Source organism: Coloeus monedula (assembly GCF_965178545.1).
Source record: "Coloeus monedula genome assembly, chromosome: 9".
Classification (NCBI taxonomy): Eukaryota; Metazoa; Chordata; class Aves; order Passeriformes; family Corvidae; genus Coloeus; species Coloeus monedula.
Genome location: NC_138789.1, coordinates 17,665,695 through 17,678,035, shown reverse-complemented (window position 1 = coordinate 17,678,035; position 12,341 = coordinate 17,665,695). Strand labels below are relative to the sequence as shown.

General features: G+C 42.4%; 2 protein-coding genes across 2 annotated transcripts; both read right to left on the bottom strand.

Moving 5' to 3' along the window:
• Nucleotides 1–2,509: 2,509 nt before the first annotated feature.
• On the bottom strand, nt 2,510–5,088 carry LOC309576072 (UPF0690 protein C1orf52 homolog). Its single transcript, XM_082287043.1, has 3 exons — nt 4,825–5,088; nt 4,527–4,734; nt 2,510–3,333 (listed from the first exon to the last, which is right to left on the bottom strand). Exons 1-3 carry the CDS (start codon nt 5,080–5,082, stop codon nt 3,245–3,247), a joined length of 555 nt encoding a protein of 184 aa, XP_082143169.1. The 5' UTR covers nt 5,083–5,088; the 3' UTR covers nt 2,510–3,244.
• Nucleotides 5,089–6,513: 1,425 nt separating this feature from the next.
• On the bottom strand, nt 6,514–12,341 carry BCL10 (BCL10 immune signaling adaptor). Its single transcript, XM_082287342.1, has 3 exons — nt 12,223–12,341; nt 9,839–10,127; nt 6,514–8,806 (listed from the first exon to the last, which is right to left on the bottom strand). Exons 1-3 carry the CDS (start codon nt 12,304–12,306, stop codon nt 8,442–8,444), a joined length of 738 nt encoding a protein of 245 aa, XP_082143468.1. The 5' UTR covers nt 12,307–12,341; the 3' UTR covers nt 6,514–8,441.

The window sequence follows — 12,341 nt, the reverse complement described above, 5'->3', positions numbered from 1 at the left end:
CCATGTTTTTAAGACAGTCCTGCACTGTTCTCACATCCAATCCACACCCAAAGCAGAAGTACAAACCTCTGTGACCAATGGCCAAAGGGGCCTGGATAAAATCAGCAAGCTAACACATAAACAGAAACAAGAACCTTTCAAGCCTGCAAAGAAAATCCAAATTGTATTATGCTGGTGACTGAAAGCATTGCATCTTTTTGTCCTGATTCTGCCATGATTCTCTAAGATTAGCAAGTGGGCAAAGGAGCTTCCTGTCACTGGAGTGGCCAGCACTGCACAGCTTCTCTTTTCTCCAGTGATAAAAATGCCTCTTCCTGTGCTGATTCCAGGTTCACAGTAAATTACTCTTTATGGAACACACCACATTTCTCTGGATTCACTTTCATATTGGCAGCACTAAGCTTATCACAAACTATTTGTAAATGAATCAGTGTTTCAAGAGCAGTAGTCTGCATCAAGAATAGGAACAGCAAAGTAACAGAGGGATGCCTTCCCACAACCTCCCTGTCAGCACTTCTGGGAAGAAGCACTGCCTGCCATTATCCTCAACAGCTGTACTTCTATACTGATGTGAATTCTTCTTTTCCAGATCATCCTGCCTTTCTCAGTAAGCCAAGTACTGCAGCTGCTCTTGTGCCAGCATTGGAAGCAACACAATGTGTTCACTGCAAATTAATTGCCTTCCAGACACTGTTTTTCTGATTTTGACAAATTTTTAAGAGGATTTCCTCAAATCAAACCTGTATGCATTTTTTACTACTTTTTTTCCCGTTATACATAATGACTGTAATCGGATTTGATTCATCATAAAAACAGTAGAATGATGAATTAATAGAGGACTAATTTTCAAAGGCAATCTTCCCCATTTGTCAGCAGGGGTGTATGCTCACTGTCACTGTCTTCTCTTGAAAGACAATCCAGGATAAACTGTTCTATAGTCAGAGATTTTTTGAACATCTGAGCTATCAGTTTAAGTTTAGTTTGTGTTCACTCTACGTTTCACAGATCCTGATGCATAGACAAATTTTCATTACTAGCTGTCCAAACCTGAAGAAAACCTCTTAAGTCTGTTTCTTGAAGTCTTTTGAGTTGCTTCAGAAGCTGCAGCACTGTACCACTTCTCTCATCATCTTTTCCTGAAGAGGATGGACTAAAGCATCTCTACCAAAAAACTTCCAGCTACAGAACCAGCTTCCTCAGATAACTCAGCTTCACGCAGGCTCTCACAGACTTGTTTCAGATGCCTTACTTCAGAAAAAGACAAGGAGTTGTTTATACCATTTCTCCTGAACAGGGAAGCTGCCATGGTCACTGCTTATAATGAAGATTCCCTCAACCTGCTAACAACACAATTAATTCTTCTTCTCCCAGGCTAGACATGCTGGTTTTTTCCTTGGAAATTGAGTATCAGATAGTGTTAACTTCAAGACGACTGGATACTACATATATCATATGGTCTGAAAACAAAAGAAGCAACTGGCACGGTAACTTCCTGAACTGCCCTGTAGAACAGCAGAGCAAAAAATACACGGACAAAAGCCTCCTTGGTCACAGCAGACATGGGAATGCATCCGAATTCCAGAGCTGGTGACATTAACCTTCAGCTGCAACGCTCTTCAAGGAGCACTTCACTAGCAAACAGAACTACTATATGAATCAAAAATGCAGATGGAGTATTTTGAGAAACCCTACAGAGAGCTGCCACTCCATAAGCTTTGCCATGCCAGTGTCCCTCATCCTAGACCTTGCTAGGACACTGTCTGGTATCTGCGTTTGTGCTAGGAAATGTGGGCACAGGGAACCCTCAGCTGTGTCAAGTACCATTTTTTGAACTGTTTCCAGACTAACGGCACGGAATGGGTGGAACATAGCACAGATTTGGCCCCACAGCCTGTGAAACTGGCAAGGAGCAGCTGCAGAGTCTGCAGGTAGACAAGGATCTAGAGAAAGCATTATCACACTGCCAAGGCTAGAACTGCACAACTTATTAATAACCTCATATATTCACTAAAAATTAGTACACTTTTCTATATATGGAGGTTAAAAAAAAATCTCTTAAAATCACTTAAAAAATATTAACATCGTATTAGCACATATGCATACAGAATCTGTTCTGCCAAAGTAAAGCTAGTCCAAGACAGAAGGAAAATAGAAAACACCAATTTTTACATTAAAATTTAAGTACATAAACTTCTATTAGTAAGCCCTAATATCACTGCAGACTTTCTAAGGCACAGAATCTTTATCTGAAAATATACAGCAACCCTTTCTCCAATCCAGTACCAGCTGGTACCTTGTCACATACAGACCCAAAAACCTATTCAGCAGCATACCACAAATGCAGCATATACTGACTAGCACTTCGAGAAGATTACCAACTGTTTGTACTGAAATAAATACAATTTGGCAGCAAACACTATCACAGCTTTGTCATAATTTTTGCCCACATAAATATCTTGATTCTATTTTCTGTTTCAAGAATACATTACATGCTTCAATTCTCCCTCCATCAGTTAGTCCCGTGTTTCACTGATGAAAATCCCATAACATCAAAATAATTATAGAATATTAAACTCCATTTTTAGATCCATTTTTTTTCAGTTTGTAGTTGTGTATTTATTTAAACAAAAAAGCCCTGAGAAATCTGTTAAGCCACAGATCAGTGAATGGCATATAATACAGAATTCATTGCTCCTATTCACCAAGCATGCAATGTAATATTTATACCCAGATGTTTTCAAATGTAGTTTTATTCCAGTGACTATTTGCAGTCTATACATACATTTAAAAACAACGTTATGTGAACATATCACAGACCAGTACCTAAAAAATCTTTAGTATATACTCCTTTATAAAAGGTTTTGACACAATGGAAAAGTCAGTCCAGAAAAACACATGTTACCAGGCTTCTTGATAAACAAAATACTGTGAAGCCCTGTAACCTGCATGAGCACAAGTATCCATGGCAATGGATCTCTCTTCTAAATCCTTGCTTTAAATAAACAGGTTTAAATTTTGTTCAGTAAACAAGTTCTACCACAACACTGTCCATTTAATTTTGTGCTTTCCAAAAGGCAAGCATACAACAGAAATAAAATTCCCTACCCAATACGAGAGAGAAATGCAGTAAACACGTATCTGTTTCCCATTCCAGCAGAGGAATCCAAGTTCCTTGAAATTCTCGTTATGTTTTGTGTGTTGCAGTATCTCCACTGTAACAATGTTTAAATCCAAAACACCTTGCTTATACCTTCTTCTTCTTCTTCTTTGCCTGCTCTCCAGACTCTACTTTACGTTTCTTAGCAGAAGCTGGTTCATCATCTTTTTCACCATCTTTAAATAAAAGAGAGAGTTAATCAAAGTCAGCAAAGACAGGTTTTTTTGCCTTAAACACCATCCTGTCTCAGAACAATTGACTTAATCACATCTGAGATGCCTGAAAAAAAGACACCGTAGTATTAACTGACAACATCTTCATTTTTGGAATGCAGACAATATGTGGACAAAACAGGAATGGTTACTTCTTATTACTACCACAAACCACTGCAGATAACTAAGAAGAGGCTTTATGCTACTGTACAGCACCTGTTCTAAAAAATATATTATTTGATTAGCTAATAGAAAAAGCTAGAAAATGACATTTTTTAAGCAGGAAACAATGTCAAGGTCAATCAACTTTTTATCTTCCTATTTCAGATGAAGGCTGACTAAGAGAAATGCATGGACAGGGAAACATATAGAACACATGGAGCAAGACAAAAATTGCTACTGGGAAAGAATACGCAGAACCAAAAAAGGCACAAGACAACAAAAAAATCCTTTCTTTGCAAAAGGTTTGTAGACGATTTTACTGGTTAACAAAACCATTATTGGGTGTTCTGAAAGCCCAGAATTTCTTCTTCTGGCTTTGTTCTCTTGACTGTTGCTGGCTATTCTCTTTCTCCAGCAATTAAAAAAAAAAAATTCTCCTACCTGTCAAATATTTCTTTACTTCCTAAATTACCATTACAGCTTGTACCATCATTTAAAATGAAGAGGATAGTAAATATTTTCTTCAGTAATCTGTCCCACGGACATCCTATTTAATTCCTCTCTTGGACCCCAAGTTTTGCAAACGTTATAAAAATAATCTGACCCACATTTGCAACTAAGGTTAACACAGCACCTGAAGCTCATACTACCTTCTGTTTAAGCAGCACCATGACTGAACCTGTTGGTTTCACAGAACTACGGTGCTACAGACTCTAACCCTTCCCTGCAAATGGCAGTGGGGCAGAGGAGCAGAGAGACTGCTCGAGGGTCTGTGCTGGTTCCAGGAAAGCCAAAACACCGGCACTACAGTCCACCCAGCCCTGCAGCCAAACCGCTCTGCCCTTGGGCAGCAGTGGATGCAGGAGAAGCCTGCAGAGCTTCCTCCGAGCCCAGGGAGAGCTCCGGCCACAGAGCACTCAGGGGACCCGCCCGGCTCGGCTCTGGAAGCACACACAGCCTGAGCAAAGCGCAGCCGCCTCACGCCAGGGCCTCACCCGACTCCAGGGGCTCCTGCTCCTCGTCCGGCAGGAACTTGGCTTTGCCGGCCTGGCGGGGCGCGTCGTCGCCATTGTCCTCGTAGATGTTGGACCACTTTATGGCCATGTCGAGGGCAGGGGCCGCCGCCGGCGGCTTCTCGGGCGGGCTGTAGGTCTCCGGCGGGGGCACGGCGTTGCTCCTCCACACCTTGAACTCCCTGGGGGGCTGCGGGAGAGAGCAGAGCACCCGTCACACCGGGCCGGGGGGCCCGGGGCGGCCCCAGCGCCGCCTCGGTTCACCCCGCGCCCCACGCACCTCCTCGGGCGCCCGCAGGACGCGGCTCTCCCAGTCGATCTCCTTGTTGAGAGGGTTGTAGAGGAAGGCGGGCGGCTGCGACACCCGACGGAAGAGCTCATCGGGCGGCGGCAGCCGCGGCCGCCCCGGGCTGCCTCCCGAGGCCGCGCCGGCCGCCGCCGGGCGCTCGTCGGGCTGGGGCTCCTCGGGCTCCGAGTCGGAGCTGGAGCTGCCGTAGGCCGCGAAATAGCCCAGCGGGTCCTCCCCCTCCGCCGCCATGGCGGGGCAGCGCCTAGCACCGCCCGCGGAAACCGCGCCCGCGCCGAGGGTTCCGGCCCCGCGCCCCGGGCGAGCCCGCGGCTGCTGCCGGGGCCGGCGCAAGGGGAGCCCGCGGCAGCAGAGAAGCTGCTCCGCCGGGGCGTGCAGGGCTCACGGCGTAGCCGGGCTGCTTGCCTTCGAGTGACCGGACACCGAAAATCAGACACGAAACCGAGCCAACCTTCATTTCTCCCTTTTCGCAGCTGCAGGCTTAAGTGGAGGTTTTCTTTAATGTCTGATCACCGGCTAACCTAGGGCAGGCACAGCGCTGACCATCACCTATCCAAAACAGATTTTTCAAATTTGTTGAAAAAAGGTTGTACTAGACCTTCCTTGTGACTGACTCATACATACATTACTGCATCGGCTAAAATATTGGTGCTGTTCAAAGGGGATGAAGCTGAGTCGGGAGGTTTAGGCCGCACATCAGGAGAAGCTGCTTCACCCAGAGGGTGGCTGGGCCCTGGAAGAGCTCCCCAGGGCAGTGAGCACAGCCTGACAGGTTCAAGAAGTGTTTTGACAAATGCTCTCAGGCACATGGTGTGACTCTTGGGGTGTCCTGTGCAGGGCTGGGAATTGGACTCAAGGGTCTTCATGGGTCCTTTCCAAGTCAGCATATTCTATGATTCTATGTTCACTTATATTACTTATATATATATATATACTTATATATATATACTTATATATATATACTTATATATATATACTTATATATATATATCACTTATATGTACTTATATTACCAGAAGCAGGATAAGGTCTGAGGAAGGGGTTTTGGTTATAATACGTTCAGTTCCTTCACTGTAAAGATACTAAACCATATCCAGCAGATCTCTCATAATCTATACCATGATCATTATTTTGAAATAAGCCCTATACACAAAGTACAATGAAAACAACCACTGAAGTGAGACACCACACTCCCTGCAGCATTTGCAAATCCTTTTTTGAGTCATGCTTCTCAACACTCAAAGTTTTTGTTTCTCCCCTGCTATCAATAAAAATAAAAATCTTAATTTAAGAATGAAGTCAAGATATGCGTGGCTGGAAGCAACTCTTCTCACATCCGTAGGAAGTCGAACAAGAGTCATTTGGAAAAAAAACCCAAGAATCAGGTTGTAGTCACGAACTGCAGAAACTACTTAAGCAGCAGAGCTCTTGCTTTCACATGCATGTTTTCTTTACAGACTGCTCTTGAGTGTAGTCCTACGGGCACAGGCGTTTCACATTAAGTCAGTCTTTCCACCAAAGACAAACCTCTCTAAAAAGACAAGGAGAGCAAAAGCCTCCCGCACACACAAAACCAAAACCACACATCAAGTTAACGGCATGAGCTGCTCTTGCAACCTGTACATCTTAAAAATGAGAGAGGCAGACAGGAAAACAGGCAATTATACAAAAGAATTTATTCCAAAAGTTGTGCTAAAAAATATGTTTTAAAAATGCACATTATAAACATTTGGTAATACATTCATTCAAGGTCTTAGGTTCGTAGGCTCCGCTGGGAGCGGTCCCTGCAGGATGGGGAGCAGCAAGGCAGCCTCCACCCTGAGCTGATGCATTTTCTCTGTCAAGGCCAACCCTGCTCACTCTCTTCTCTTTACAAGAACCCAGGAAGGGACTCAAGCCTAAGCACAGCTCTTTAAGTGGCTACAGAGGGCATTTAGATAAATCACTTTTTAGATGTCCCGAGTATGTGCAACTACAATTCAAGTTAATGGAAGAGAGGGAAGTCATCCTATGCTTAATTTCATGTTATAGAGCAAAGTTTTACTTGCATATTTAGGCACTTAATTTCTACAGTGCCATCTAATCCAAGCAGTTTCACTGAAAAGCATTTCCACCATCTGGAGAGTCTATGATTGTAAATGTAGACAAGAAAAACAAGGATTTTTATAAACACATCCTTCTCACATGTAAGATGTTCATATACTCAGGATGGAGTGTAGTTGAACATTGCATTTTATTTTAATCTATTTCCAAAACCAGAATAATAATGAAAAACAATTTATAGAGACTATACTGAGGTCCTGCAGATGGCCTGTCTCCACAAAAGGAGAACAGTTTAGTAATTACCTGGGTGTGAATTGGAACGACATTACATGGCTATACACAGTATGAGAGCCAAAATAATTTAGGGCTTTAAATACAAACCTTTCAAATACACCGAAAGCATCCTACTGCTTTAAAGTGTAGTACTGCAGAACACAACTGTACACGTGTCCAAGCAAGAGTTCACCAGGTCATTTTGAAAGGATTATAGGCACCTGCACAAAAGGTAGGCTACAACTCGAGTATGAGAGGAATACAGTATGTTACATGGTGTCAAGAAATGAGAACCTTCCCATGTTGAAACAGTTTAAAATGCATTTGACTCTGAAAAATTTGAAATGTAAACCTGTCTGTCTGCTTTGAAGAGGAGGTATCTGAAGTGCCACATTTCCAAGAGTCCTTCAGGTAAAGATACTTTCTTGTCAGACAACTTCTCCTCCACTTCCCTAGTGGGACAAAACATACAAGTTTTGTTCCTGAATAACATCCTACAATAATGTTTTCTTACAGCCCTCATGATGCTGTTAGAGCAGTTTACATTCCTTTTCCAGTACTAATGATAATCTATATTTAAAGTGCATCTCAAATCAGGAATCTTTAACTAATATATAAGAATAATATGCCAAGACCTGCAGAAGTATATTTGCAATACTGATCTCTTTTGATTTACCAGTAGGACAAAGTTCCCACAAGGAAGAGACTCCTTGCAAACAAGCATGGATTTGGCCAGATTTGTGAGGTTTTTTTGCAAATGGAGCAGCACACACATACATGGAGAGCACAGTTTATCCCAGTGAGAAACATTTAACTTGGTAAATGAGTTTAAGCTTTTTGGTAAGTAAGCTTAAGCTTTTAGTTCATATTTTTTTTCCATACTCAATATTTTTCCTAACCATCTTTCCCAGTTCACCCATCACAGAAACATTAAGAAAAGCTCATTTGTTTGTTTCTGTAGAAAGAAAAACCCATTTGTTCTATAATTCCAGCTAAAGTATCTGCAACTAAATGTGAAACCTTATACACACTGGTTTAAAAAAACAAACATTTGCTGGTATAACACCACAATATTTTGAAAAAAGCTCCTTAAAGAACAAAACAAACAAACAAAGTCAGGCAGCTCCAGCATCACACAATTACAAACTTAAAACAGAAATTGCATAGATTATTTCCTCCAATTTTTCTAACAGCTTGAAAACATTTTTTAGCCTTTATGAGACATCACACTAAGTTTCAGTACTATTCATATAAACAGACAAAAGTCACTACGTTCACTGTGGTTGAACAGAACGTGATCTTAAAGGCAAAAAGCAATTGTCACTCGAACTGGTACATGGCTCTTGCTGGTCTTGGAGCTCTGGGGGCAGTGGGGGTGCACCAGGGTCTCCAGGCCCTGGGAGGGTGGCTGACAAAACACTGCTCTGTGAATTTCCCATCTCTGCAATTGGTAAATTCATTGAATGAAGAGAGACAGCAGACACAAATGCAGCAGTGCTATAATCTTCTTCTGGGTGATGTATCTGGGAAGATTCTTTGTCTTTTGTTTTATCCAAAAAATTTGATTCATCAGAAAATGATCTAGAGAGATTATTTGTTCCTCCATACAGTGAGGTCATACAGGTGCTGCAGCTTAGACCTAAGATGAAAAAACAGATACTGGATTTAATTACAGTATGGGAATGTCTTAAAACTGTGCTCTGATTTAGTATCAGTAAGACTATCAAAGATCAATTGTCCGTATTTTTAACAGACTAACTCTTCATCTCACCTGTGACATCCAGTATTCCTGACAAATTAAAGAGCAAACATGCAGGTTATTTAGTTTGATGGGAACAGTTTCTCTGCACTCACTATCAGATAGTACTTGACAAAGATGCACCCTAACTTAAGGTTCATTTTAGAAAGTCACTTTAGCTCTTCGACCCAACATTTTTTAGACTTGTCTCACTGTATTCTTCAAACTTTTAAGAGCTTCACCTGATGGTTCTGCTCCAAAGTGGACAGCATTTGAAGGCTATTCTACCTGAAGCCAGAGAAAACTTCAGGCCCTCCATCTCTAGGGTTAAAACATATTTCTTCCTTCTTTATTTGCCTTTTGATGGGTGTGGAAGGGGAAGTAATGCTTTTGGTGTAGAAAGCCTATACTTTTTTCCCTCTGCCATAAAATATAAGCTTTGGGTGTCAACAAAACCTCTAAACCTGTATGAAACAACATGCACATGTATTTATAGTGCCTGATTTTAAGCTGTGGCATTGAAGGCATACAGGGGAGCTCTCCTCAAGTTGCATTTGCTAGCATATCTTCTGCTGAGGCACAAAGTCTAACAAAACCAGAGCATCCTGCCACTGCAGCAAATAGCTTCAAGAGAAATGCAAGATGGAAGATAACCACCCATTTTTGAAAAGCAAAACTGAAAGATGAAGACAGATTTATCCATCATAACAACACAATAGGGTTTTTTTTTGCAGTTTGTTATTTATGATGGATATGTTCAGATAATAAAAAGGTATAGCCAGGATACATGCACTAGGATTTTAAACCTAAACTGGTGATATTTCCAAACATGTTGTTCCAAATACCAGAGGAAGACTTTAGTTTTGGACTTTAATTTTGCAGACCCTCAAAATAAAACCTATGTCTTACACAACATTATTAAAAATTTGTTACCTTTAAGAGCTTCAAGCTTTTCATTTTTGACTTTCAACACTACATCAGTTATCTTTTGTAACAGGAAGTTTTGTGTTCTTTCTCGTCTGATAGATTCAATCAAAGTATCTAGTCCCTTTGGGTTTTCTGCTAAGTAGTCCAATAACTTCCCAGTTTTTTTCCTACTGGAAGATCGAGCAGAAATTTCTTCTGTGTCCTCCCTAGTGAGTATTTTCTTTGAACGTAGGTAATCAAAGTGTCTCTCGGCTATGATTTTATCACACAGGTAAGGACGCATCCTTTCTAAAGCCTGAAAAACAAAATGAACTAGTATTAGCCAACATTTCAAATTATTTAGGAGTCTGAGTTGGAACCTATGTGATTTGATACGGGTTAGCAAAAGAATTTTTAAGGCTGCCACTGTGTTACTTAGTTGAGATTCTTCTCAGTGTAAGAAATATTTTTTTAAAAACTGATACCTAATTATCTATTTCATTAGCTCTTTGACTGAATTCAGGAATTCCAAGGCTTGTTAAGAAATAAGGTGACTACTCATAGAAAATGTGATTACATAAAGTCTGAGGTTAGCACATTTCAAAACTGTCAAGTAAAAATGAAATGATACCAAACAGCACCTACTCACTTTGTCTACAGACACACTCATTTTCACTGATCATCTGATTGCAACATTTCCACATTGTTTGTATCCTTGAGGCACAACTCCAAAATACTGCAGTTATTGATGCTTTCTGTACATTGAGCAAAAGCAGTCTCAGAGCAACAGCATGAATATACTCAGAGTTCAAAAGGTTTGCAAATAAACACCACTACTGACAAGTTCAACAGATTACTGACATCCAAAATACATGCACTTTCATCCATAAATATACATACTCTCAACAACATTAGTGGCTGCTTTTTGTCTTCTGCAACCCTGCTTCTGTTATATGAATGATTTCGTATGGCTCACCCCCTCCTTCTCAGCTCTCAGCTGCAAGACTCCTCCTCAAGACAAGCTTACCCAGACCAAGATGTCCTTGCCAGTTTTAGCTTCCTGAGGTGAGCTGTCCCCTAACACACACAGTGCTTCTGCTAACACAGCACCCTGGCTTGCAGAGATCACATCAAAGTTACCTGAACAGCTCTGAGAGAGCCAAGTGATTTTACACTGAACCAGCACATTGGATTGTGAAGCCACAACACTTAAAATCTGAGTGCAGAATCTCTGAAGTCAGATTAATTGGACTGCATTTTGATGATAAAATGAATGTTATCTGTTTCTACCTAAAGTTTCCATCGTGTCCTCCAAGTACTATGGGAGAACGTCTAAGATTAAGGGCTGAAGTGACAATCATGCACTTTGAGATGCAGCTGTGGGTTCAGTCACTAAGCCAGACTAATATACTTATCATGTTATATATATATATATATATATTGTCTGACTCAAGTAGTTTTTATCCTTTTGTGGTGAAACTACCCAAAGCCAGCTACTGCAGTATTACCCAGTGGTTCCATGGAAGCGAGTACTAACTTGAAAAACATGTCTCGTAGAGCTATGACAAAGCATTTAAAGAAAATCACTTATGCATAAAGCTAGAAAGAAACAAAAACCAAACTCCAAGGAGTCTTTACTGTACTTTAAAGAAACATAAATAAACCCCAACGAGTGAAACACAAGACACTGTAAATTACAAACAGAACCATGGACAGGCAATAAATAAATGATAAACTGTGATTTTACTTTTTTTTTTAATTAAGCAATCACTTGCTAAGGTTGGTTAGCACATTGCTTGCTTCCCAGTCTCACAATGAGATAAATTAATCCAGAATGAATCAGGATGAAGTCTTGCCTCATGCTCCAGACATCAGTGAATAAGTATGGAGGAAAAACCAGGAAAATATAGAACAATAAGCCTCAATTAAAAATATCTAAGCATACTTAATGAAGATATCCACGCTAAGGAAGAATTTTACTGGCACCAGGAGCAGCACGTGCATTTTCAGCCAAGCTTTGGGTACCATTTTACTCATCCTGCCTGCTGCCTCCTGCGCCTCTCCGCGGCGCCGAGACACCGGGAGAGCCGAACCCTCGCAGCTCTGCCCTTGAAGCACAGGCCCGCACAGGGGCGGGCGGCTGACCGCACCGCAAAGCACGGCCGCGATCAGCGTCTGCGAGGCACGATCAGCCTCACACCGGGGGACCCCGGAGGGCACAGCCGTGCCCGAAATTCCCCGCCGCGTTCCCGGACGCGCCACCGAGCCGCTCCCGTCCCTCCTGCCGCCCCCGCGCCGCGTCCCCCCGCCCGCTCCCGCAGCGCTTCCGCTCCCCCGCCCGCGCACGGGCCGCACTCGCCGCTCCGCGCCCGGCCCAGGCACTCGAGCCCTCGGCCCCGCCCTCCACTTACATCCTTCTTCACCTCCGCCATCTCGTCCTCCGTCAGCGGCCGCCCCGCGACCCCCGAACTCGACCACGACCCCGGGCCCTCCATGGCGGAAACCTCGGCGGCGCCGCTGGGGAAACCCG

Coding starts and splice junctions, on each gene's coding strand:
- LOC309576072 (XM_082287043.1), bottom strand. CDS start 5,082: ATGGCGGCGGAGGGGGAGGACCCGCTGGGCTATTTCGCGGCCTACGGC. Junction 4,735..4,824: donor TCCTGCGGGCGCCCGAGGAG/GTGCGTGGGGCG, acceptor TCTCTCCCGCAG/CCCCCCAGGGAGTTCAAGGT. Junction 3,334..4,526: donor GCAGGAGCCCCTGGAGTCGG/GTGAGGCCCTGG, acceptor TTTTATTTAAAG/ATGGTGAAAAAGATGATGAA.
- BCL10 (XM_082287342.1), bottom strand. CDS start 12,306: ATGGAGGGCCCGGGGTCGTGGTCGAGTTCGGGGGTCGCGGGGCGGCCG. Junction 10,128..12,222: donor TGGCGGAGGTGAAGAAGGAT/GTAAGTGGAGGG, acceptor TTTGTTTTTCAG/GCTTTAGAAAGGATGCGTCC. Junction 8,807..9,838: donor AAAGCTTGAAGCTCTTAAAG/GTAACAAATTTT, acceptor TTTTCATCTTAG/GTCTAAGCTGCAGCACCTGT.